At 40.0% G+C, this 24,009-nt stretch overlaps 1 protein-coding gene across 6 annotated transcripts in view; it reads right to left on the bottom strand.

Moving 5' to 3' along the window:
* The window catches only part of LOC132844581 (R3H domain-containing protein 2), a 53,120-nt gene that overhangs the window by 6,397 nt on the left and 22,714 nt on the right, over positions 1–24,009 (bottom strand). For 3 of the 6 annotated variants that reach the window (XM_060868160.1, XM_060868162.1, XM_060868164.1), the window contains 18 exons: positions 21,603–21,781; positions 21,250–21,506; positions 18,779–18,820; positions 18,365–18,454; positions 18,132–18,255; positions 17,276–17,354; positions 16,402–16,461; positions 15,752–15,892; positions 15,312–15,420; positions 15,125–15,220; positions 13,343–13,374; positions 7,281–7,513; positions 4,349–4,572; positions 3,937–4,038; positions 3,167–3,445; positions 2,200–2,329; positions 326–486; positions 79–236 (listed from right to left, as the gene is read on the bottom strand). In XM_060868160.1, the coding sequence (XP_060724143.1) occupies positions 79–236; positions 326–486; positions 2,200–2,329; positions 3,167–3,445; positions 3,937–4,038; positions 4,349–4,572; positions 7,281–7,513; positions 13,343–13,374; positions 15,125–15,220; positions 15,312–15,420; positions 15,752–15,892; positions 16,402–16,461; positions 17,276–17,354; positions 18,132–18,255; positions 18,365–18,454; positions 18,779–18,820; positions 21,250–21,417 (2,228 nt within the window). In that variant the 5' untranslated portion in view covers positions 21,418–21,506; positions 21,603–21,781. The remainder of the gene's footprint in view (positions 1–78; positions 237–325; positions 487–2,199; positions 2,330–3,166; positions 3,446–3,936; positions 4,039–4,348; positions 4,573–7,280; positions 7,514–13,342; positions 13,375–15,124; positions 15,221–15,311; positions 15,421–15,751; positions 15,893–16,401; positions 16,462–17,275; positions 17,355–18,131; positions 18,256–18,364; positions 18,455–18,778; positions 18,821–21,249; positions 21,507–21,602; positions 21,782–24,009) is intronic. The other 3 variants (XM_060868163.1, XM_060868161.1, XM_060868165.1) reach the window with 3 other exon arrangements.

The following is a 24,009-nucleotide window of genomic DNA, read 5'->3' on the forward strand; positions in this document are numbered from 1 at the left end:
CAAAAATAACATACTATATATGCTTCCTAGTAGAAGAGTATAGTCTTGTGCAAGTGTTCTGAATTGCGGTTTCATTACCTTGTGCTGTTCTGTTGTGTTGGCGTCAGGACGCTGTAGTAGACTGGCATGGGTGGGGCGGCTGGCATTGCACCCTGTACAGACTGGCTAACGGGCACCATGACAGGCTGCTGGTACTGCTGCTGCACCACAGGCTGAGCTTCATTAGCCACGGGCACCTAGGGTAAGCACAGGGGAGTTCAGTGTACAAGGACTTATATACCTGTTAAGAGTATTTCCACATGCACATAGCAAACACTTACACTACCTGATAGGAAGGCATAGGTGTGTATTGCACCACCATGCCCTGGATCTGTCCACTCATGCCTGGACGCTGAGAATTCATGATACTGGCACTCTGCGGCTGCTGAACTCCCATCATTCCCTGGTATGCTGGCTGCTGACCGGCCATGATGGGCTGGAGAGAAGCTGATTCGGCAAATACAGTGATAAGTAAACATAAGCTGAACATAATAAACAATTACATTTTATATAGGTCTAACAAACAATAAAAGGAGGGAGGTTATTACATTTTTAAAATGGATTGCCACCTTCCCCAAAAACTTGCATGTTTACTTTTCACTTTTAAATGTCCACAAATTAAAAAAAGACTTTTCATTCAAACCTCATTCATCCAAATGTCTAACCTGAACAATAGTTGTAATATCCACGTATATAAGTAATATTCTATGATACCCTCCTACCCATCGACACTGGAAAAATTGGTGATACCCAGGAAACAGCAGTAAAGAGACTGTATTTGTATTTGACGGACATGTCACAGATAAGGGATACAGTATATACACACACCAGTCTGCCTATATACCGTTGTGTAGGTGATTACGTCGACCTTCTATTTGGCCAGCCAACTTTGTCTTAGTCAGTGGGACACAATGACTTGATCTGAGGATGGGATGTTTGCTGTCCTGTCTAGATTCAATAACTTGGTGCACAAACTGGACACAGAAAGGAACATTTTGCATGGAACACTACACAGTCAATTGAGTGATTCCCAAAATATCCTACCATGTAAGAATATCCTACCATTTCAAAAAAAGGCTTTAGTAAGCATATTAGCCAGCAGAGACATGCCATTCATGATGCTGCAGTCAGCATGGGAATTTTGCAATATACTAGAGCCACCCAATGAAGTCCATACCAATTGAGGAACACCTTTTACTTAAGGGTTATATATTGCGGCCCTCCGTTGAGGGCTAAACTATTGAAGATGCAGCCCATGATGCTGTATAATAGTACATGCACGCTCTATGCAGACCGAATATCTCCCTTCAGTAATCACTAATGTGCACTATTATGGCATTAAACGCTACAGTATTGGAGCGCCCACATTCCCTGTCAGGTGCTGCAGAGCTTTAAACATCGGTTCAACCGTGTCATTTTCAGCCTGGAAAAAATAAACATACAGACTTGGATCTAGGACAAAGGATCCTCATGCTCCTTTAATAAGGAACATGAAGGATATGTGGTCACTGGGCTATAAGGAGAGTTCTGGTGACATGAGCTTCTGAGTTGTACAGCATTAGCTTCAGAAATCGAAATGTTAGCTGAGTCATGTCTGCTTGCAGGCATATGTTCAGTTATGTCAGTCATTAACTGTAGTAACTAACTGTTTTGGCTGCTGGTCTGAAGTCAGACATGACTCCAAATCAGGTATTAATTTGCCAGATGAGCATGCTGATTTGACATTTTATCGCTATGCAGTCAGAGTGCACATTCAAGGCGAGCAGCTCTAGAGGTTTCTAGAAAAGAAAAGAAAAAAAAAAAACTGGAGCTTTCAATTACTAAATTTTACTTGTAAGCCGAGAAGAGGCTACAGACAGCTTTGGCAGGCAGGAGACCTGTAGTTTTGACCGTAGTCACAAGATGCTAGGTAGATATCTCCTTATTATTTATACATGGTCAGATGTGTTAAGGTTAAGAAATGTTACTTGTGCATTTGATGCATGTAAACATATCTGGTCCCTAATGCAAATGTCCCTGCTGTAGGACGAATAAAGGATTACCTTATCTTGTCTTATGAGTCTATAGTCTAATATGGTCTATATTTCCCTATGAATAAAATATGGAAAAAAAAAACACAACAGATGGTTAGGACAAGAAAAAAAAAAAAGACAGACTAACCAGAGGGCTGTGCTGGCGGTGGCATTGGCTGAGATCGCTGGGCAGGGTACGACACCTGGTGAGACATGGCCCTGTACTGTTGTCCTGAACTTGGATACTGTCCACCAGCAGAATAATACTGCACCTGGATCTAAGAGAAAAGATGCTCAGTTTATAGTATGAAACAGCTAATGCATCCTTTATTGCTGGCGTTTTGCACAAATACAGAAAGCAAGTTTATTTTAAATAGGACTTTCCCCAAATAGCTAAAAGACATTAGAGAAGCTCTAATCCCCATTATCATGACATGCATGGCTCACTAACCCAGAGTTGCCCTGCAAGTGTTAGAAAGCTATGTCCATCTTCAGGGTAGATAAGTAAACAAAACACACAAGTTCACACACACTACCCTTAAAAAGAAATTAGAAGAAAAGAAAAAAATTTGAAGTGGCATCTCTACACCTGGAAGTGTGACCACACACACAAAGTGCACTGTGTTTGTTAATTCTTCATTAAAAGAATACAGACTTTTGGTGGTAATTCTTTTAACCAAAAAGGAACAAGATCTTCCTTACTTTCCTTCCTCAATTTCTAGATGACAGAATGTCAGTATTAGTAAATAAGTGTGAAATGCATATTTGGGTCTCATATTTGCCACTTACTTCTTTCCTCCTAATAAGTAGTAGACATTCTCAAACACCTTCCATTTTACACACTGAGAAATACTATAAGGCTGTGCAATTCAGTCAAGTCAACAAAATGTGCTTTTCATTCCTGCACAATTTGCGATGCACTGTAATCTTGTAGAATGCAGACAAAATAGTAGTAGTCCTGACCGATATGTGACCAAAGTGACAAAATCATGGTTTAAAAATGGAACACAGAGGGTTTTCCTGAAAGCTATCATTAACACTAACCAAGTTCTGCTTAAGGATTTTTTACAAGATTAATGACAGTGTACCCATACTGCTGTAAGTTTAAATGGTACCTGCTGAGGTGGTGGAGGGGGTTGCATGTAGCCCTGTGTGGGTGGAGCTGTTTGCAGTACAGGCTGAGTTTGGGGTGGAGCTGGCGGAGGGGGGTGTGGATGAGCTGTGGGTGGCTGGTAGCTGGACGGAGGCGGGGCAATGATGTAGCCTGGCTGTGGCGGAGGATGTTGGGATAACACGGCAGGTGGAGGCTGATAGAGTCCTGGTGGCTCTGGAGCCTCACTAGAGCCCTGACGGCTCAGAGACATCTGTCCAAAACCTGGAGTCAACTCATCAGGCTGAGAGAGAAAGTAGAAGGGGAAATACATACACTAAGTAGGATCTATGTAGGCAAAGAGCGGATCTGAAACAGATGTTTCACTATCCACAAGTGAGTTTGTGACAAGGCATTCTGTACTGACTGTTTTTGTCAGGCATGAATTGATGAGTATGAAGTAAAATCTCATTAAGTCCGTAAAGACATTTTTTTTTTTTTACTTATCCAACATTTTCAGTTATGAATCCAGCACTCTTTTGGAGCTCTCTAGGGCTTGCAGTAACTGAAATCATCAAAATTAACCTATTAACCTAAAAACTATTACCAATTCCAAAGAGAAACAGCAAGAGAGACAGATTAAAAGGGTAAAGTGATAGACAGATATGAAGAAGATGAAGAGTGCAGGCAAAATGTTGTGCTGCTTCAGAATCGATTGTACTGCTAAGAGATTCTGACAGGGTACGAGATGAGAAAATAGCAGGGAAGTGTAAAGCAGGAAAGAATAATTAGTACCAAGTTATACTGCTGAGAAGGAGAAACAGGCAGGATGACCTGAGGGCAGGAAGAGCTGGAGTATGATACAGGCTGTGGAGCTGGCTGCAAAGATGCCACCGGCTAAATACAGTCAAGGAAAAGAAAGTTTGAGAGAGAGAGAGAGAGAGAGGGAGAGGGAGAGAGAGAGGGAGAGGGAGAGAGAGGGAGAGAGAGGGAGAGAGAGAGAGCAAACCAATACAAATCAAGGAGAGGGAAGGGAAAAAAATAAATGTTAGAGGAATTGGCAAAGGAAAAAACAAACTTAACTTAAACAAGCCTTGAAACTATGTTAACAAAAAAAGCATCTCTAAAAATATGCTTATAGAATACACTAACAGTGGTGACAGTGAATGTAAATAGATTTTTTTTTTTTTTTAACCAACTGACTCACCTGTGGCAGCATGTGATTATGGCTGTGGCTGCCAATGGGGTGCTGCGGGTGAGAGTGTGTGTGAGAGAGTGTAGGGGTGGGCAGCAGAGCTGTTTGTGGTGGTGGTGGTGGTGGTGGAGCCTGGCTCTGAGGAACATTGGATGGGCAGCTGGATGGGCAGGGCAGGAGAGTGCGGCTCTGATGAAGTGGCTGGGGACAAGCCTCTGTGGTTACAAGAGGAAGACCTGCAAAGTAAATGTTGGTGGGAATCCAATTAATCGTTAAACTTTTAGTTTAAAATCCAGTGAACGTTTTCTATCAGCTTGCTCTGGAATAATACCGTAATGCAGTTTGTTGGAGATATGTTTCACAAAGCCAGATCGTTCCGCTATTATACAAAATGGTTTGTCTTCCTTTCATGCATGACCCACCTGGAGTTAAGCTCCAGTTTATATACAGATACCCAGACGTTCTCCTGCAGAATCTGATGGGACTATGAATTCTGGATTGTACCATCAATAACAGAAAGCTGTCCTGGACCTGCCATGTTAGTGCCACCTCCATGTTTCATGTCCGGGATAAGGTTCTTTTGTTGGAAAGAAGTGTTGGGTTTTTAACAAACCTTTTAATTAAAAGAAAAGATCTGTCCACAGAACATTCTTCCAACTCTGGCTTATCTACATAGTCTTGAGCAAACTTCAGAAACAGGTATTATTTTTGTGTTCAGGCACACCATTCTTGTTCAGTTTTTGTCTGATGGTGAACCCATGAACAATTAATTTTTTCAATGCAAGCGTGGGATGTAGATCCTTAGATGTTATAATGAATACTCATTTGTTCAGAAAATGGATCCCTCCACACCTGTAATTGCAATTCGTGACTCAGGCACCAGAGGGCTCTACAAATTAGATTTACCGAGCAGATAGAATGAGTGTGTCTTTTACTGTAGACCTGGTACCCCTTTTCCACCAAAAAGAACCGGGTGCTGGTTCAGAGCTAGCACTGGTGCTGGTTCAAAGTTGGTTCCATTGCCGAACCTTCTAAGAACTGGTTTGCCTTTCCATCGGCTAGAGAGCCATCACAGAGCCGAGTCTGACGTCACTGTACTAGGGATGCAACAATACAGTTAGCCCACGGTTCAATACATACCTCGGTTTTTTAACCACGATTTCGGTTCGGTTCTGATGGCTTAACACATAAAAGTGTTTTTTGTTATTCTATGCTTAGGCAATAGGAACAGTAAGAGGTTAAGAAGAAACAAATAAAAACGATTTATTGCAATACTCCTTTATTTTACTTAAAAGCAAAGAAAAGTCCACTGGTTCCTAGTGTTTTGTATAATATAAACATTTTTTATTTTAGAATTAACACTGACATCTCACAGCTGCTGGTAGCCCATGTACAAACTGGGGAACACAAATTCCTAAATTTTGAAAATAAACATACATGTGAAGTTAGTAAACAATGTTTACTAATGTTTACTAACTTCACATGTATGTTTATTTTCAAAATTTTTAAGCGTTATCTGTGGTGACTGGGAGTAACATATTTGGCCTCCTCAACTTCCATGTATTCACTGCGTTTGTCAACTCTTCTGCCAAATGAGCGCTTGTATGACTTTCATACAGGGGACGGGTTTGGAGTACAGCGCTTTTCATTTCCCAATCCGACATGTAGTGAACAGTTACAGTGAGGTAACTCACGGTTGCCCGCGAGGTCCAACCATCTGTGGTCAGAGCAAGGCTCTGTGCTTGAGCCAATTCGTACACAATACTGTTGCATGTCTTTTCAAAGAGGTCGGGAATTATCTCGGTGCTGAAAAAAGTGCGAGACGGTAGTCTGTAACGCGGATCGAGTGTTTTTATAAGATGACAAAAGCCCACATCTCCAATCACCGAAAACGGCTGCAAATCTTTGGCAATGAACTCCCCCACTGCCTTTGTTATTTTCATGTGTCTCTCGGAACCATTTGGGTATGTATGCTGGAAGGATTCAGCGGGGGACTGAGTCATTTTTTTTGTTTACCGTTTTTTCTTCCTCAGCATTAAACTCAACAGCAAAACCGAAATGTCTCCACACTACAGATTTAAAAGACGCCGGCGCCTCCTCGTATTGTAGCCTCACTTCACCACCACTCGCCATGTTAAAGTGTGGAATGATGGTTCAGCGCCCCCTAACTTTAGAGCATAGTGATTGAACATTTACTCGCGGGGAGGAGTTTCCTCATCTCAGCTCGTAGACTTACAGGCACACACAAACAGTCAATTCGGAGAGAAATAAAAAGCACATAAATTATTTAAACGTAAAACCGAAAAAAACCCAATTCACAAGCGCGTATTGAACCGTGGATGTCGTACCGAACGGTTAAATATTATATTGAGAATTGTGGCATCCCTACTGTATACGTGTCACGTGTCCCAGTAATGTTAGCGCAGCAGCGGCAAACGCAAACACATCAACATTGGCGTTTGTTGCTTTACTGTTAATGCTCATGGCTTTGCGAACCTACATTAGCATCCAAACGCAGCGAATCCAACGTGTACGTGCAGCTCCATGTAATTTGTATAAACGGAGGTTGTAATCGAGAAAGTACATAACGTTATTTTATTATTAAACACAGAAAAAAGTTAGCCTTAGCATGTAGCTACCTACTATCATGTGTGCTGATAATGTATCATAAATGCGGTAAAGTAAAAGTCTATTAAACATTGGTATACTTAAGGTACATTATCAAAGGCGCTAACAGTAGCCCCGCCCATAGTCCCTAACGCAAGCGGTTTTTAAGTCTAGACTAGCAACGTTTTGGTGCTACTTAAGAACCACTTTTCCTGGTTCAGATCTGGTGCTTTGGCTGTCGAAAAAGAAAGAACTGGTTCTAAATTAGGCTCTGGCTCCGAACCAGCACTCAAACTGACTCGGTGGAAAAGGGGCATGGGTGTGTGTCTGTGTGTACCTGTGCGTGAGCCCCTGGCACTGCCCTGTGAGCCCTTGCTACCCAGACTATCTCCACGTGTTAGGATGGAGATGCCACTGAAGCTGCTGGCCTTGGTAACGGGAGGCCGGAGCGTGCGGTTTGAGCTGTCTGAGTCTGTGCTGCTCCATGGCCGTGGTTCCAGACTCTTCATGTCGCTGTCGGTGCTGCTTTGACGACTGCTTGGCGGCCGGCTCGAGCTCTCTTTATTCCCCCTACAGAACGAGCCAGCAGAATAGGTGGGGAAGAGAGAGGAGGAAGCAAAAAGCAGAAAGAGACAAGATGAAAGAAACAAGACAACCTTATTTTTGAAACGCTAATAAGGACTTAACATAGAGCTAGAACTTATCAAAATGACGCACTCTAATCAAGCTTATGTTTCCAGATGTTAAACCAGAAGAAAACACACATTCACAATATACTTTCTGACATACACACACCACTACAAATAAAAGAAAAAAAAAAAAAAAAAAAAGAAGTAGTATCAGCATCTCAGAGGGATACCCAGAAACAATATTTATGACGACGAGGCACACAGACACTCAACCACTCACAAATCACTCAAGATGCACACTGCCTTAAATGCCTTGAGTAGTATTACAGCAAGCAAAACAAACCAGACAACATGAAACACGTACTCCAACACACACAAACAGGAAACAAACACAAATATATAGAACTCAGTATTAACACATGCCCTTTAAACACTTTTTCTCTTTAGACAGGAGCAGCCACCATGAAAACCAATAATCAATCAAGTGACAAGAAAGAGTATGATCTAGACAACTGGATTTAACTCACACACTCACCGGCCACTTTATTAGGTACACCTTACTAGTACCAGGATGGACCCCCTTTTGCCTTCAGAACTGCCTTAATCCTTCGTGGCATAGATTCAACAAGGTACTGGAAACATTCCTCAGAGATTTTGGACCATATTGACATGATAGCATTACGCAGTTGCTGCAGATTTGTCGGCTGCACATCCACGATGTGAATCTCCCGTTCCACCACATCCCAAAGGTGCTCTATTGGACTGAGATCTGGTGACTGTGGAGGCCATTTGAGTACTCATTGTCATGTTCAAGAAACCAGTCTGAGATGATTCGCGCTTTATGACATGGCACGTTATCCTGCTGGAAGTAGCCATCAGAAGATGGGTACACTGTGGTCATAAAGGGATGGACATGGTCAGCAACAATACTCGGGTAGGCATCTCAGTTCAGAGATGCTCTTCTTCATGCCTCGGTTGTAACGAGTGGTTATTTAAGTTACTGTTGCCTTTCCATCAGCTCGAACCAGTCTGGCCATTCTCCTCTGACCTCTGGCATCAACAAGGCATTTGCGCACACAGAACTGCTGCTCACTGGAGATTTTCTCTTTTTCGGACCATTCTCTGTAAACCCTAGAGATGGTTGTGCGTGAAAATCCCAGTAGATCAGCAGTTTCTGAAATAGACCAACCCGTCTGGCACCAACAACCATGTCACGTTCAAAGTCACTTAAATCACCTTTCTTCCCCATTCTGACGCTCGGTTTGAACTGCAGCAGATCGTCTTGACCATGTCTACATGCCTAAATGCACTGAGTTGCTGCCATGTGATTGGCTGATTAGAAATTTGCGTTAACGAGCAGTTGGACAGGTGTATCTAATAAAGTGGCCGGTGAGTGTATGTATGTGTGTGTATATATATATAGTTCTATAGATATACACATACACATAAATATATATCAGTTTATATGTATGTATGTATGTATGTAAATATATATGTATGTATGTATGTATGTATGTATGTATGTATGTATGCATGTATGTATGCATGCATGTATGTATGTATGTATGTATGTATGTATGTATGTATGTATGTATGTATGTATGTATGCATGTATGTATGCATGTATGTATGTATGTATGTATGTATGCATGTATGTATGTATGTATGTATGTATGTATGTATAGGCCTGTTCTGTATGTGTTTGGGGTTCGGTGACTTTCCTGCTCATACCGAAGACATCAGTTCATAATCATTGTTTTGTCATTTTGTTAGAACTGGGAAATGAATTCATTTCCAATCACGGTACAGACGAACCCTGGACCAAGACTTTTTGCAAACTCCTTTGTTAGTTCTCACACATCTGCTGTATACCCTAAAAGTAACTCGCAATCAGATAAACACACTTACCTGAAAATCATTGCTGCTCTTTATCCTAGTGCTCTTAGGGCTCCTGGAGTTTGCCGTAAAAAGGGTCAATAGTCTATACTGGCAGCAGACTAAATTCTGTAGTAAGACCAATTTCTGGCATGAAGAATTTGGTAAATAACAGTGAACAGTCCAGGATAACTGAGCTGACTGTATATTAATATGATGTGTGTAAGTGGGTAGTGTTTGGTTGTCAAGTTATACACTGACTTTATAACCACCTCTGCTGTATACAATATATACAGCTGAAAATAAACAACAGACTTATGCTTAATTATATGCTAATGTGACATTTATTATTGAATTGTTAAATCCTGCAAAGGCATTTCTGCAACATGAACAAGATAATATTAAGCTCAAAAATATGATGAGGACTGGAAAAATTCATTTCTAATAAACTGTCCACATGAATCTGGACTACAAGTAATCCTATACAACAGGCACGTCACAGACGTTAGCATTTAATTACAAACTGAACTGATGGTGTGTAGCCCATTTCTCTATGGTACCTCGCTATTTAACAACTAGACCACAGCCTGCATTTCACTCTGCTTGAAGATGTCCAAAACCTTGCTAGATTAATGTGATTCTCTCACAGACATTGTACTTTGTTAAAGTGGCTTCTCAAACATCTTTATTTATTAAAATTTTTCCGCCCAGAATTAAGCCATTGACACCGTTATCATACAGCCTAACAATGTAGTTTTCCCTTGGACTAACTTTTTACTCTTCGCCACTAATTTTGCAGCTAAAAGTAGATCAGATGAACAGAACTTACTCATCACTGAACGTTAGGAACAGGAAAAGGAGCATGTAGAACTTGCTGACACATTCAAGGAAGGAGAAGTATAACAACATGTACTGGAGTGTGGTACTCCACTTACAGCACAGCAATGTTCCTGTGACTAGACATTTCTTTATAAATTAAGCAATGCAGTCACACAATTTGTGATGATTTACAGTTTGATTTAATGCGGTGGAATATCCAGATGACTAACTAGTTCCTGTTCTCATGATGCGGCCAAAATAGTCATTTCCTCACCAATCCTTCTCTCTTTCCCTCTCTCTGTGTCCATCTCTCTCTCTCTCGCTCGCTCCCTCTCTGTGTCCGTCCGTCTGTCTCTCGCTCGCTCTCTCTCTGTGTCCGTCCGTCTGTCGCTCGCTCGCTCTCTGTTGCTCGGTGTCTGCCTCTCGCTCTCTGTGCGTCCGTCCATCTCGCTCTCTGTGCGTCCGTCCATCTCGCTCTCTGTGCGTCCGTCCATCTCGCTCTCTGTGCGTCCGTCCATCTCGCTCTCTGTGCGTCCGTCCATCTCGCTCTCTGTGCGTCCGTCCATCTCGCTCTCTGTGCGTCCGTCCATCTCGCTCTCTGTGCGTCCGTCCATCTCGCTCTCTGTGCGTCCGTCCATCTCGCTCTCTGTGCGTCCGTCCATCTCGCTCTCTGTGCGTCCGTCCATCTCGCTCTCTGTGCGTCCGTCCATCTCGCTCTCTGTGCGTCCGTCCATCTCGCTCTCTGTGCGTCCGTCCATCTCGCTCTCTGTGCGTCCGTCCATCTCTCTCTCTGTGCGTCCGTCCATCTCTCTCTGTGCGTCCGTCCATCTCTCTCTCTGTGCGTCCGTCTATCGCTCTCTCTCTGTGTCCGTCTATCGCTCTCTCTGTGTCCGTCTATCGCTCTCTCTCACTCTCTCTGTGTCCGTCTATCTGTCTCGCTGTCCCCCTGTCGTTCTCTGTGTCGTCTCAAAATGATAAACTGCAGCCAGTCATTTTAGTCTAAAGTTTAAATCCCTCTGTCCTAAAGAGTGTTATTGGAAATTCTGACTGTTACAAAGCACTTAAACTTAAAATTCTTCCATGAACCTTAAATAGAAACAAATAAACATTACAACGATTATGTGGAGCATACGTTTCTGTGCAAGTCCCTGTGTATGAGCTGTTGCTATAGAAACAATAACATATTGGAATAAGTACAGAAATCTTTAACACCATTTTTACATTTAAGTTACAGCTATAACTGATTGAGCTGTGCTGTTAAACAAAAATAATACACATTTTCTGAACAATCGAATTTAAGGATCCAGACATGTTGCGGTCTAATATACAATAAACTGTAATAATTCAATGCTGCTGAAGCCTTCAGTATTTCTAGAAAGTGTCCTTACTGTTAACTTAATTCTCAGTATAAAGAACAAGCTCACTCTAAATCATTGTTCTAACGAATGTAAGAAACACAATTCGAGCTCAAGTTGAAAATATGACTTCCCATTTCCCCCATTTAAAAATGAAAAATAAATATGACTCACTTTTGTCATGTGAAGCAAATGAAGCGAGTGTGACAAGTGACGGAAGACCAGAATTATATTCAGTATATTTAGAAATTGTACAAATAACCAGGCGTCACAGAAGAATTCATGAAGTCTGGAATATTACACAAATAAATGAACACAAAACACTATTGGATTGTGTGTCTAAGAGGGTGTGCTTTTAAAAAGGTACAGTAATGTAGCGAACATTTGTGTATGCAATTAATGAATGAGCTGCTGCCTACACAGCCCATTACTGACACAGACGTACTGCGCAGAGAGAGAGAGAGAGAGAGAGAGAGAGAGAGAGAGAGATTGTACACATGGTTCCTCCTTTCTCTTTTGTACACCATTTCTCTCGTTCACACCAATAAGCTAAATCAATAAATATAAATAGTTCATTTCACATTTTTCAAAAACAAAAGCAACAAGTTTAACACGATTTGCATACTGCTGTGAGAATAGCAAGACACCCGACAAATAACTCCATAGCATGCGCTAGTTAGCAAATGACAGTTCCAGAACATTCCCCACAGCAACCATAGCAACCAGGCTTAGCCTGGACCCACATACAGTAAACAGATACACACACACACACACACTCCCACCCACCCACCAAAGTGCAAGTGCACAATCAAAGAAAAGGGCAAGAATGGTCGTGACTTAACAAGTCCCTCCCCCTTAAACAGCCGTGTTTCAAATCCACATAGCAGCCATGCACCGAGCTGACGCTAAGCACACACGCTGGTCACGGAAACGCGCATGGGAACACACAGCAAACACTGAGTACCTAAAGATTTGCCTCCTCCTTTGGGAGGAAGAGGAGTAGCCTTCAGTGGAAAGTCTGTGGGGTCACATTGGGAAGAGAAAGGCTGCAAGTTACTGCATTGTGTGAGGTGAAGGAAGTGACTCAACGTGTGTGTTTGGCGTGTCTGGATAGATCAGAAATCAGAAATAGATGAAACAGGCCATTATCAGGCTGCATCCAACACAAAGGCTGGGTGGGGATAAAAGAAAAAACTTAAAGTACGATTTTAAATGGATTTGTTTGATTTGATCATGGACCTCTGGCTGTATAGAGGAGAGAAGAAATGCAAACAACGCAGAATTTCTCCTCACAAGCCCCCCGTGTTTATCTGTATCAGCACTCCTCCACCTCATCTGCTTCTCAGCAAAAAAAAAAAAAAATGCTTAACTTTTAAAAACTGTGCTCCATGGTGCTTTAACAAAATTCTTATGATTAAGGTATAACTTTTATGTATACACTCATTCAATATACTGTAAGAGATCTTGGTTTAAACAATGCATTAATAATGAATCAGCCAGAATCAAAACATGTTAAACAACTAATATGATTAGAAATGACCTTGTATAAACCTATTCTAGAATTTTAGTATCAGCACTTAAGAAACAGGAATCAGTTAAATTAAGCAATTAATTAATACCTTTACACACATCTCTCTTCCATGCACACAAAATCACAGCGGCAATGTATTTGTGCCCAAAGATTCAAACCTGTGTTGCTCGTCAGTGTAGGTGTGTCTTACCTGTTGTCGTTGAGGTATCCGTTTTGAGAAGACTGTGAAGAAAAAAACACCTGCACATTACGAAGAGCTCAGCAGCTAAGCCGAATCCCCAAACACTTGTTCACAAATGCAAATCAAATTTTTTTTTGTGCTAGAAATCTATCTGTTAAAGTGTCTCCGTTGATTGAGGAATGCTTCCGAAAACTGAGTCGGGACGCCAAACAAAACAAAAACAAAACTAACGTGTAGCCAATGAGCAGAAAGGGGCGTGTCTTGTCAATATAGATATAAATAAAAATAATATAAATAATATAAATAAATATAATATAAAAATGTAAGTCACTCTGGATAAGAGTGTCTGCTAAATGCTGTAAATGTAAATGTATGTATGTGTGGGCGGAGCTATCAATACAGAGATGTATGGGGTCAATGAATAAATATACTATGATCCACAAATAAATATAAAGAGTTTCACAAATATTTTTTAAAATCAACAAATGCCCAATAAGCAAACCGTAAATATATGTTACAAATTTCACAGAAAGAAATGAAATTCAAAAATAAATAAAATGGGATTTGCAAATAAAAAAAATATTTATAAATATATATTTAATTGTATTTAAAACATTTGAAAAGATTTGAAACATTTCTAACGTCAAGACGTGCACAAAAATCCACAAATAGGTGGACTCCGCCCACCATCTACTCCAGCCAATCGGACAACGGTGGAGTGTGAAGAGCGAGTAAATCAGAACGTGATTGGTTGGAGGTAGACAGTGCCACGAATGGTTAGCGCCACGAGACCGTTGTCCGATTGGCTGGAGTAGACGGTGGGCGGAGTCCACCTATTTGTGGATTCTTGTGCACGTCTTGACGTTAGAAATGTTTCAAATCCACAAATGCACAGAACGCAATCCACAAATGCGTGCAGTGATTCACAATTGCACAGAACGCGATTCACATATGAGCAGGAAGCCATTCACAAATAAATACAATTAAATATATATTTATAAATATTTTTTTTATTTGCAAATCCCATTTTATTTATTTGTGAATTTCATTTCTTTTTGTGAAATTTTGTAACATATATTTACGGTTTGCTTATTGTGCATTTGTTGATTTAAAAAATATTTGTGAAACTCTTTATATTTATTTGTGGATCATAGTATATTTATTCAGAATAACGAAACAATTCTGACCCCATAGAGATGGGACCCATTTGGGTTAGGGGCTTGTTTGTTTTGGTGATTTCAAATGTCAACATTGGCTTTCAAACAACGGAGACCCCACCTTTAATTCACTCAAAAGGGATTCTTATATGAACTGTGAACAAAAAAAAACAACACAAAACTGAAAAGAATTAGCGCTAAACATTCTTTAAACAAAAGGTAAATAAAAACTGTGTTACCGATTAAAAACTTTAGAAAGAGTTGTTCCATGTGACCTAGCACATGAGTAGTAAATTAAATTTGTTACAAAAATAAGCACTTATTAAATGAGTCTAGGCTAATTTAAAGCTATATATTGGAGCAAATTTTATAGTCATAGGACATGTCTACAATACAAACACAGCTGCTGGGTCCAAGAGCTCCAATCCTACAATATTATTAAAGTCATACTTCCTACATAAAAGCAACAAAATTAACTGATGTTTCATTTTCTAACTGGAGTGATGCTACCATGATAAGCGTAGATCACAAAAAATTTAAATATTCAAATATTTAGCCTTTTTATTTTTTGTTTGTATTATTAAAGTATATTATTAATAGCAGTAGTAGTAGTAGTATTTTCTTGTGCACTTACTTCCCGAGCAAAAATCCGATCTCGGACACGTTGATATTCCTCCTCTCTCTCCTCGATAGACTTACTACGACGACCGTCCTGTAGAGGAACACGAATCTGAAAATAACAGTACGAAGCCCATTAGTTAACAGGAAACTAATTTAGTGCTCAGTGTGGACACTGTACTGGATGTACTGTGACAGCTCACCTGGTTGTCATCTTTGTCCATGCTTGCGTCATCTCTCTTCAAGATAAACTTCTTCTGGAAATCCATAGTTCTGTCATCTTTAATGTGCTCAGAAAACCTTTGTTCGGGGCTGAGAGAGCGAGAGAGACAGCGAGAGAGAGAGAGAGAGAGAAAGAGAGTGAGAGAGCGCGAGAGAGAGAGCGAGAGAGAGAGAGTGCAAGAGAGAGCATGTGTGATTAACATCATAATTAATAGTCACAAAACCCAATACCTTAATTAGATCTACTAATAATTAATAACAGCATTAATAATAAGTGTGCTGTTTTTACATCAAGCTAAATTATTGCACTTATTCACATTTTTAATTTCACATTCTTTAAAACTGAGGCAACTACAGGAGTATAATAAATGTATTTTGAAAAAATTTTAATTAAAAACACAATACTGTGAAAACTGCTTACATGCGGGTGTTGCATGTCTTATTGATGATGACCGCTTTGCCGGTTTGATCCACATTATGGTCCATGCCAAAATAAGCTGCTACTCGATGTAGCAGCATGCGATGGTATGAGGTCATCTGGGGGAACTTCTTATACTGATTGCTATAAAACAAAAATATATTAAATGAATTATTGAACTAATTACCAATTCCCTCTCTAATTAAAAAGCCAAATTCTACTACTTTTAAAATCCTCTTAAGTATTCAGGAAACAAATCAAAAAGCAAAGCTTTGAGATACCAACAGGGGGACGTCAACACATTTCAGTGACAACAGGGATGAACTTACCAATGCACAAATTTACAATTCTTGCCAAATCCACTGCCTTACACTGTCTTGCCAGACAACTTGCTGAAACACTTTGCTTGCACAGCTGATGGACCAAACAGTATTTATTTTTCTATAAACTTCAATATTCTGGGTTATTTTTTCATAGATTCAAGACAATGCTAATTATCTCCTTTTCAGTTCTGGTATATAAAGCAACAAAATCCTATAATCTTTACAAATCTACACATCAACTATAGTATTTTTCAATCTTAATAATATCCTTATTGACTTGTTCCCATTGTGAAATACCTCTGTAACCCATGTGAACACACACACACTTACTTATCATCATTAATAAACTCCAGTATATCTTGTTCCAGCTTCAGCAGCATCATTCTGTCCCTGCCCAAGTGGGTAAAAGATGACAAGAGACAAGTCAGTAATAAAAAAATAAAAATAAAAAAAAAAAGACAAACAGACAGTGTTTTAAGGTCTTTTAAATAAAACACACAAGAGACCAAGAAAAAGCCTTCTGTCATTCACGTAAAAATACATACAAATTCTGCCAAACCATACAATGACAAACATTACTAAAGTTAAATTAGTAACTAAAGAAACTAAGAAATTCACAGTACTGTCGAATGCTTAAATCCGATTGGTCAAAAGCATGGTTATATGTCTAGTTCTGACAGGAGAGCCAGATACCAGGTTAATATGAATGCGTTCGATCTAATATGGCATCAATTCTATAGAAACTTCTACAGAGACTTATATGGAGAATGTTCCATATAAACAGATATAAAACATATGTAGTCACTGATACGGAGAGGTTTGTCCAGAAGGCGCTTTAAGACTCAGTGAAAGCATGTGCAACCTTCAACCTCTCAGGCTGTAGCTGTCAAATATGATGGGACGGACCAAAGACGACTAAATTAGGTAGGCAATCCAAAAAAATGAATAATTAAATAAATACACATCTTTAAAAAGGAAAACAGCTGCTATAATGTAGTGTTAGTGATAACACATAACTATAAACAGATTCGAAAGAAAGAAAGAAAGAAAAACTCTGTTCATCCTAAATTGCTTTAATTCCATATGTACTTCATATAAGACAAGACAAATGCACTCCAAAGATAAATAGATAAATATGATAACAAGTCAGGCATTCTGAGGCATCAGTTTGAGTCCTATGTGGTGTGTGTTGTGTCATTTGTACCTGGGGTTGTTTCTCAGTGTGTTCACCAAGAACTCATGCACGTCGATGCCTGTGGAATCGGTGTACTCCTGACTGGAGTCTGCAGCAAGGAGAAAAACAGGACAGTAAGTCTATATCCCTCCATCCATCTAGACTCTGGATTCAGAGGAGTTTTGTACCGAAAAGAAGGAAAAATGGAAGTTAATGTTGTCTTCTCACATCTCTGTAGTCACCTCCCACTCCTCAAATAGAAAAGGTGATTTAATTAGAGTAGCATGCCATTTGTTTGAGAAATGTTGATAAAAAAATCATCAAAAAAAAAAAAAGAAGAAGAAATGTCAAGGCCTGTAGCAATGGGTCGTCCTCGGGGTAAACAACTATCTGTTACACTGGAAGTGCCTGAAGCACTAACCAATCTGGTCATTAGGAAATCTTGAGTGCTTTCCGAGCATTCATTACGGAACATCAGAGCCGAGTGGCTGAAATGATCTGTTCAAACGCTCCTATTGGGATGTTTATTTCAAAAACAAATCACATGTCTAGTCTGCTATAGTCATCTCAAGTGTTCTACTGTGAAAAAAATGTTAAACAACCTTTCATAAATATGGTTATTATACAACAAACAGTGAGATATTGACTCCCAAATATTCTGTTAGCAGAAATAAATACTAACATGATACGTCTCTCTTCAAATGAACAGAAAGACATCAAATCAGACCTGGTCATTAATTAAGGTTTCTAGTGTCTGTGATTGCAGCCTTTAAACAGTTTCACTTCACACACAAACACACACACTCCCACACACACACTTCCCCCCCACACGTTCCCCCCCACACACACTCCCCCACACACACACTCCCCACACAGAGGAACTTACCACGAGAGAGCATCTTGTGTGGAGTTTTGTCCTTTTTCTCCCTTTCCTCACTCTCATATTCATCTTTAGAAGACTTCTCTTCTTCTTTGTCTGACGGACAACTGATGTGGAGCTGAATAATATCCTAAAGAGTTTAGGATATGAATGATAAAAGGGGAAAAATACTCAATACACAATTTTGCAGGACACAGTTCAACACTTCTGGGAGGTCTGAGAAGGGCATGGTGCAGTACCTGGCTCTCTGCAGGTCCATCACTAGAAAACATGCCGGATGACTCCTCGCATACTGCTAGGCTCCTCACCAGCTTTAGCTTGGCATTGGACTAAAAAATGAACATCACCGAATACATAATTAAATCTCTGCTTTATTCAATATTTATAATACGTTTTTGATGTTGTTACGTTTCCTATGAATTTTCTCAAAAGCACTGGGTGAATGACTCAGTGCATCTAAAGCCTTCACACTTGCATCCAAAGACTGTGAGTCGCATCTAAAGCCTGTGAGTCATATCTACCTGAAATCTTTGTGTGTATGTGTTTCTGTGCATGTTGTCTTTCCTCTGCCATACTTGAAAGTTTGCCAGGAGAATTAGCAAACACCAGTCATGGCAACATGGTACTACAGTACATCATCCAGCAGTGTTTACCTTGGCTCTTTTCCTGCTATGGCCATGGTTTTGACAGCGTTTCTGTGGTACAGCGTTGAGAAAAGAAGAAAAAAAAACAAAAGAGCATTTCAGATTGCATTTATTAATGCAGAAATAAATTATATACATTTATATACATCTCTATTCATGCAATACTCAAATACAGGAAATTGCAACAGCCATTCTGCAGTTCTCAAATCAAAGCGATCACGACAAATGTACAATATATTGCTTTATGAGATGAACTGATCACAAATGACAATGATGAAATTGAAACTAAATGCACCTTAGTAAAAATTTTGAACGCTAAATCGTAATATAGACAACAAAATTACAAATTTTAATTTAGAAAAGACGAACAAATTGTTCCGCAATTTCTGCCATTCCGCTCAAATTGCTTGCCACAATGGTTTTAAAAGCAGCTCACTTTATTACCGGTGCCTGGATTAAGTGGAATGCTCACTGAATCATCTTCAACCACTTCAAAACGCAACCTTTTTGACCGGACCAGTACTAACAAATAAAAATTTGGGCTCTGTACCAAGTGAATTGTAGATGAATAGTGTAGTAGCTTATATCAAATAATCTCCCATGCCACAAAAATAAGTGATCACAAGCAAATCTGGAGGTCACTACAGCAGCTGGGTTCTTCTATAGCTATACTTGTTGATGAAACCTAAAGATTATTGAGCTGTGTTGCTGTTGAGCCAAACAGAAGCCTGTAAAAGTTACAGAAAATTTTTACTGTGTTCTGCATTATGAGCAGCACCAATGGAGTTATTCAGTGTTATATATATATATATATATATATATATATATATATATATATATATATATATATATATATATATATATATATATATATATATATACACACACATATACATACACACACACACACACACACACATATATATGTTACTGAGACCTATAAATGACATCCGGATATAAACTTGTACATCAACAGAATACAGAGATTTATTACATATTGAACATGTATACTGTATATTAGAAGATTAAATGTTTTGAGCAATCGGTCCCCAAGCTGCCCAGATAAAACCAAAAGATGTCTCGCAGCGTTCAGCACCTGCATGTCAAAAAACGTCCTCTAGTGGGAATAATGTCAAAGCAGTTAGCACAAGGTACTTTTTTGACCTTCTTGTTCACACAGCTAAAGCTGAGTGCTTACTCTCAAACAGATCCGGAGATTGTATGTTTCGTTGCCGAAGATGTCAGAGCTATCCGTGTGTCAGAGTCAAGAGAGCAAATTTGTGTTCTCTGGATATAAATGATAGGTTACTCTCTCTACCCTGACAATCACAAGTAGATTAGCTAATCATGGGATTCGGTGAGCTCATGTAGAATGGATCTAAAAAGTCTACACACCCCAGTTAAAAAGAATAAGATGGAGCATGTCAGCAGGACAAATCATGTCAGAACTTTTTCTATCATCAAGGTGAAATTACATCATCTAAAGATTAAGTGAAAGAAAATCAGAAACAGTTTAGGGGGAAAAAATGTACAATAATCTAGCTGTATGTTTGCACTCCACTGAACTAATAATGTATTGATGCACCTTTTAATTTTATTTACCACTTGGTCTTTTTGGGTTCCTCACAGTTTATAAGCATGGTACTTTGCTCATCTGGCAAAATTTCCCACTCTTCTTTGCAGGTCTGGGCTCAAAACCATTCAAAAACCTTAAGCATCTATTGATCATGACATTGTACAGATTTGGATGTATGTTTCAGGTCAGTTTTTTGCTGAAAGGTGAAATTCCTTTTTATCTTCAGCTCTCTAGTAGACACCTGAAGGTGGTTTTTAATAAATGTGACTGGCATTTGTAGCTATTCATGATTCTTTGCACCTTGATAACAGCTACAATTCCAGCTGAAGACAAGCAACTCTAAAACCTCATGCTGACTCCATGCATCCTTAATAAGCTCTCTGAGAGCCATGGATTCTGCAAGCAAATAAAACCACAAAGCAAAAGAAAACGATTTGGGATTAATCAGAATTATTTATAGTTATATAGGTAATATTTCCTTTGATACATAATACGAAAGCGATCGGTAAACAGAGCATCATCTCTAATTATAAAAGGGTGTGTACACTTATGCAATCAGATTATTGTAACATTTTCCTCTAAAATGTTTGCTTTTCATGTTGTAATCTTACATTAAGTGTGGAAAAAGTTCTGACATGATTTATCTTGGTTTTGTTATGTTCACGTCACAAAGACCTGCTATTGTATGAGGGGTGTGTAGACTTTTGATATCTGCTGTATGTGGAATTGAGCAGAGTGTGAAAATAAAAAAGAATAAGAGATCACTAAGAGCCATAAGAACAGTAGAATAGTATGAGCCTGAAGTAAAAGTTAAGATCCTGATTATAATTGCTGTGTGCAACACTACTCTAAAAGCTCAGAATGACATCCTGGTCTTGACAGCTCGTATGCTAGCTGTTTTTACCTGTGTGTCTTGTGTGAGGTTGTCGTCGAGCTCGGCGCCGTTGCTCTCGGTGTTGTTGTCTTTGATCAGTGTAGTAGTGGTTCCTTTACAGCGGCTAGCAGCAGGAGTTTCAGTACTCAGCACACTCTCCCCCTCTCTTACCCCATCCAGGGGCAATACCACAGACATCTTCCTTCAGCAAAGAGGCTAGAACCGGACTCTCGTGCTTGCGCACACACACACACACACACCCCTTCTGCACAGACAAACACAGAAGACTGAGAAAAAGAGGCAGAAAAAAGAGAAAGCTTTGTTCACCAACATAGCTTCTATACTAATGAAGCATAAATATCAAAGACAAAAAAGGTCACTACCTGAAACTGTAGTGTGTTGGTGTGTGGGGCTCCACTCTGAAGCCCCAGAGACAAGATGTTGGACAGATGGTGCTATTAAACAGGGGAAAGGGAAGGGGGACACGCCATGGTGAGAGTGTGTGTCCTCAGTGCTCCTGCATCTTGCAGTTCGTCACACACAGTCACATCAACCCCTCCTGCTGGAGAAACAGAGCGGAGAACGTTAATGAGTGAGTCATCCAAAGGGGGAAAAAGTTGCGTAAAAAAGAAAAATGAACTGCAAAGGAGTGAATAAGTATTGTACATGCTCTATGAGTGATACAGTATGACTTGTGTCTTAAATACAGAGAGAGTCATATGACAAGCTAAAGGTCAGCATTTTGTTCATACACTCCTTTCAGCGGGATGTGCCTGTGTGGTGACAATCAGAATGGCAGGGCTGACTAACCAACCATCTGCCAAAAAAAAAATGAATGCATGACTATAAACACGCAAGAGAAAAAAAAAAAAGTATCATCATTTGGCCCTACAAAGCCTCAGGCTTTCAATGCCTGTGTGCCTTTAAGTGAAGGAAGCAAAACAGTAGGTGCTGCAAGGAGAGAGGAACCTCCAGTAATGACGTCATACTGCAGAGACGGGGCTGCGAGAGGGAGGGGGAAAGTGCGTATGTGAGCAATAGAGCAAGAGGGGCGCAGTAACAAACACACACGCACGCACACACGGGGAGAGAGAGAGAGAGAGAGAGAGAGAGAGAGAGAGAGAGAGAGAGTGTGCATGCAAGCACAAAGAGGAGGGATTCCCAACTGCTGAAAAGACGTCATCTGTAATTCATGACACTGCTGACCATTCACCCACACACATCCCTACACTTTCCAGGACACCACGCACGCGCGCGCACACACAACCACGCAACAGTATTGCTGTTATGTAACACACGCCTCAGAAGTCAAACTCTGAAGTGAAACAAATCTGCAGTGACAGAAAACGAGAGCAAAGAATGTTCATGAATGAACGATGGCATTCATTCACTCCCATGTCATGATGCACAAATTCCCCCTTTTCTGCAGGACAGCCAGGGTTGCCAAGGCTACATAAACACCATTTTCAGCTGCGTCTGTTTGCACGAATGCAAGCGAAGGCTGAGAGGTGATATTAAAAATAAAAATGAGAAGAAAGCAGAAGCAAAAAAATAATAAAAAAAATCTGGAGAGGAAGAGCTAAATAAATAAATAAATAAATTGGTTGTCTGTTGTTTTTTTTTTTTTTACAGAAGACTAAAGACAAACACCACGTCCCACTGTGTTAATCAGCATGTTTGGGCTCCGTGCTGGTAACTATGGAAACCGTGTGTCCTCATTCGTTCTAGACAGTTCAAAAACAACCTAAAGATCACCAGCCTGATCAAGCCTATGAACACAAGCTTACACATGCATGTGAACACATGGGCATCATAAGTTCTGGCTCTTTAACACAAGCACCTGCACACACACACACACACACACACACACACACACACACCCAGGGGTGTGGATCATGGATCATATATATGGATCACACACACTATGGATCATATATATGGTTCATCGTGGAAGGAAATAAATAATCGAGTCCGTTTATGTCCTTACCCATAATAAATAAATAAATAAATAATAATTTGGTCCATAATTTTTTTTTAAACGGTGGATTAATTTTAACAAAGGGAGATGAAATATCAACAAAAAAAAATCCAGAAAAAAAATTAAATAAAGGTTAAAATATATGTTTCTCACTAGGTTTTGGTCCACTTCTCTTTACAGATCCTCTCAAAATCATGTAGGTTTCGAAGGATTTCGCTTCAGCTCCTTCCACAGATTTTCTATGGGATTACGGTCCTGAGAGCTCCAGGATCTTAATGTGCTTCTTCTTGAGCCACTCCTTTGTTGCCTTCATTGTATGTTTTAGGTGATCAGCACGCTGGAAGACCATCCACAACATGTCTTCAGTGTTCTGGCTGAGGCCAGGAGGTACTAATCCAAAATTTGACGGTGCATGGCCCCGTTTGTCGGCCCCTCAATGTGGTGAAGTCTTCCTGTACCCTTAGGAGAGAAACAGACCCAAATCTAAATGTTTGACAGTGAGGATGGTGTTCTTGGGGTCATATTCAGCATTTCTTGACGAGTCAAATTGATACCATTTTGGTCTTATTTGAGCACATCAGCTTCTCCTAAGCCTTCCCTGAATTATTCCGGTGTTCATTGGTGAAGTGTGTTACCAATAGTTTTCTTTGTGACTGTGGTCCCAGTTCCCTTGAGATCATTAACAAGCTCCTCCCATGTAAAAATGTATACAGATCCTTCACTTTTTTCAAAATCATCCTTACTCCACGTGGTGAGATCTTCCATGGAGCTCCAGAGCGTTGTTTTTCTTTCATTTTCGAATTATCCTGCCA

This window comes from Tachysurus vachellii, chromosome 4 (assembly GCF_030014155.1).
Source record: "Tachysurus vachellii isolate PV-2020 chromosome 4, HZAU_Pvac_v1, whole genome shotgun sequence".
Lineage (NCBI taxonomy): Eukaryota > Metazoa > Chordata > Actinopteri > Siluriformes > Bagridae > Tachysurus > Tachysurus vachellii.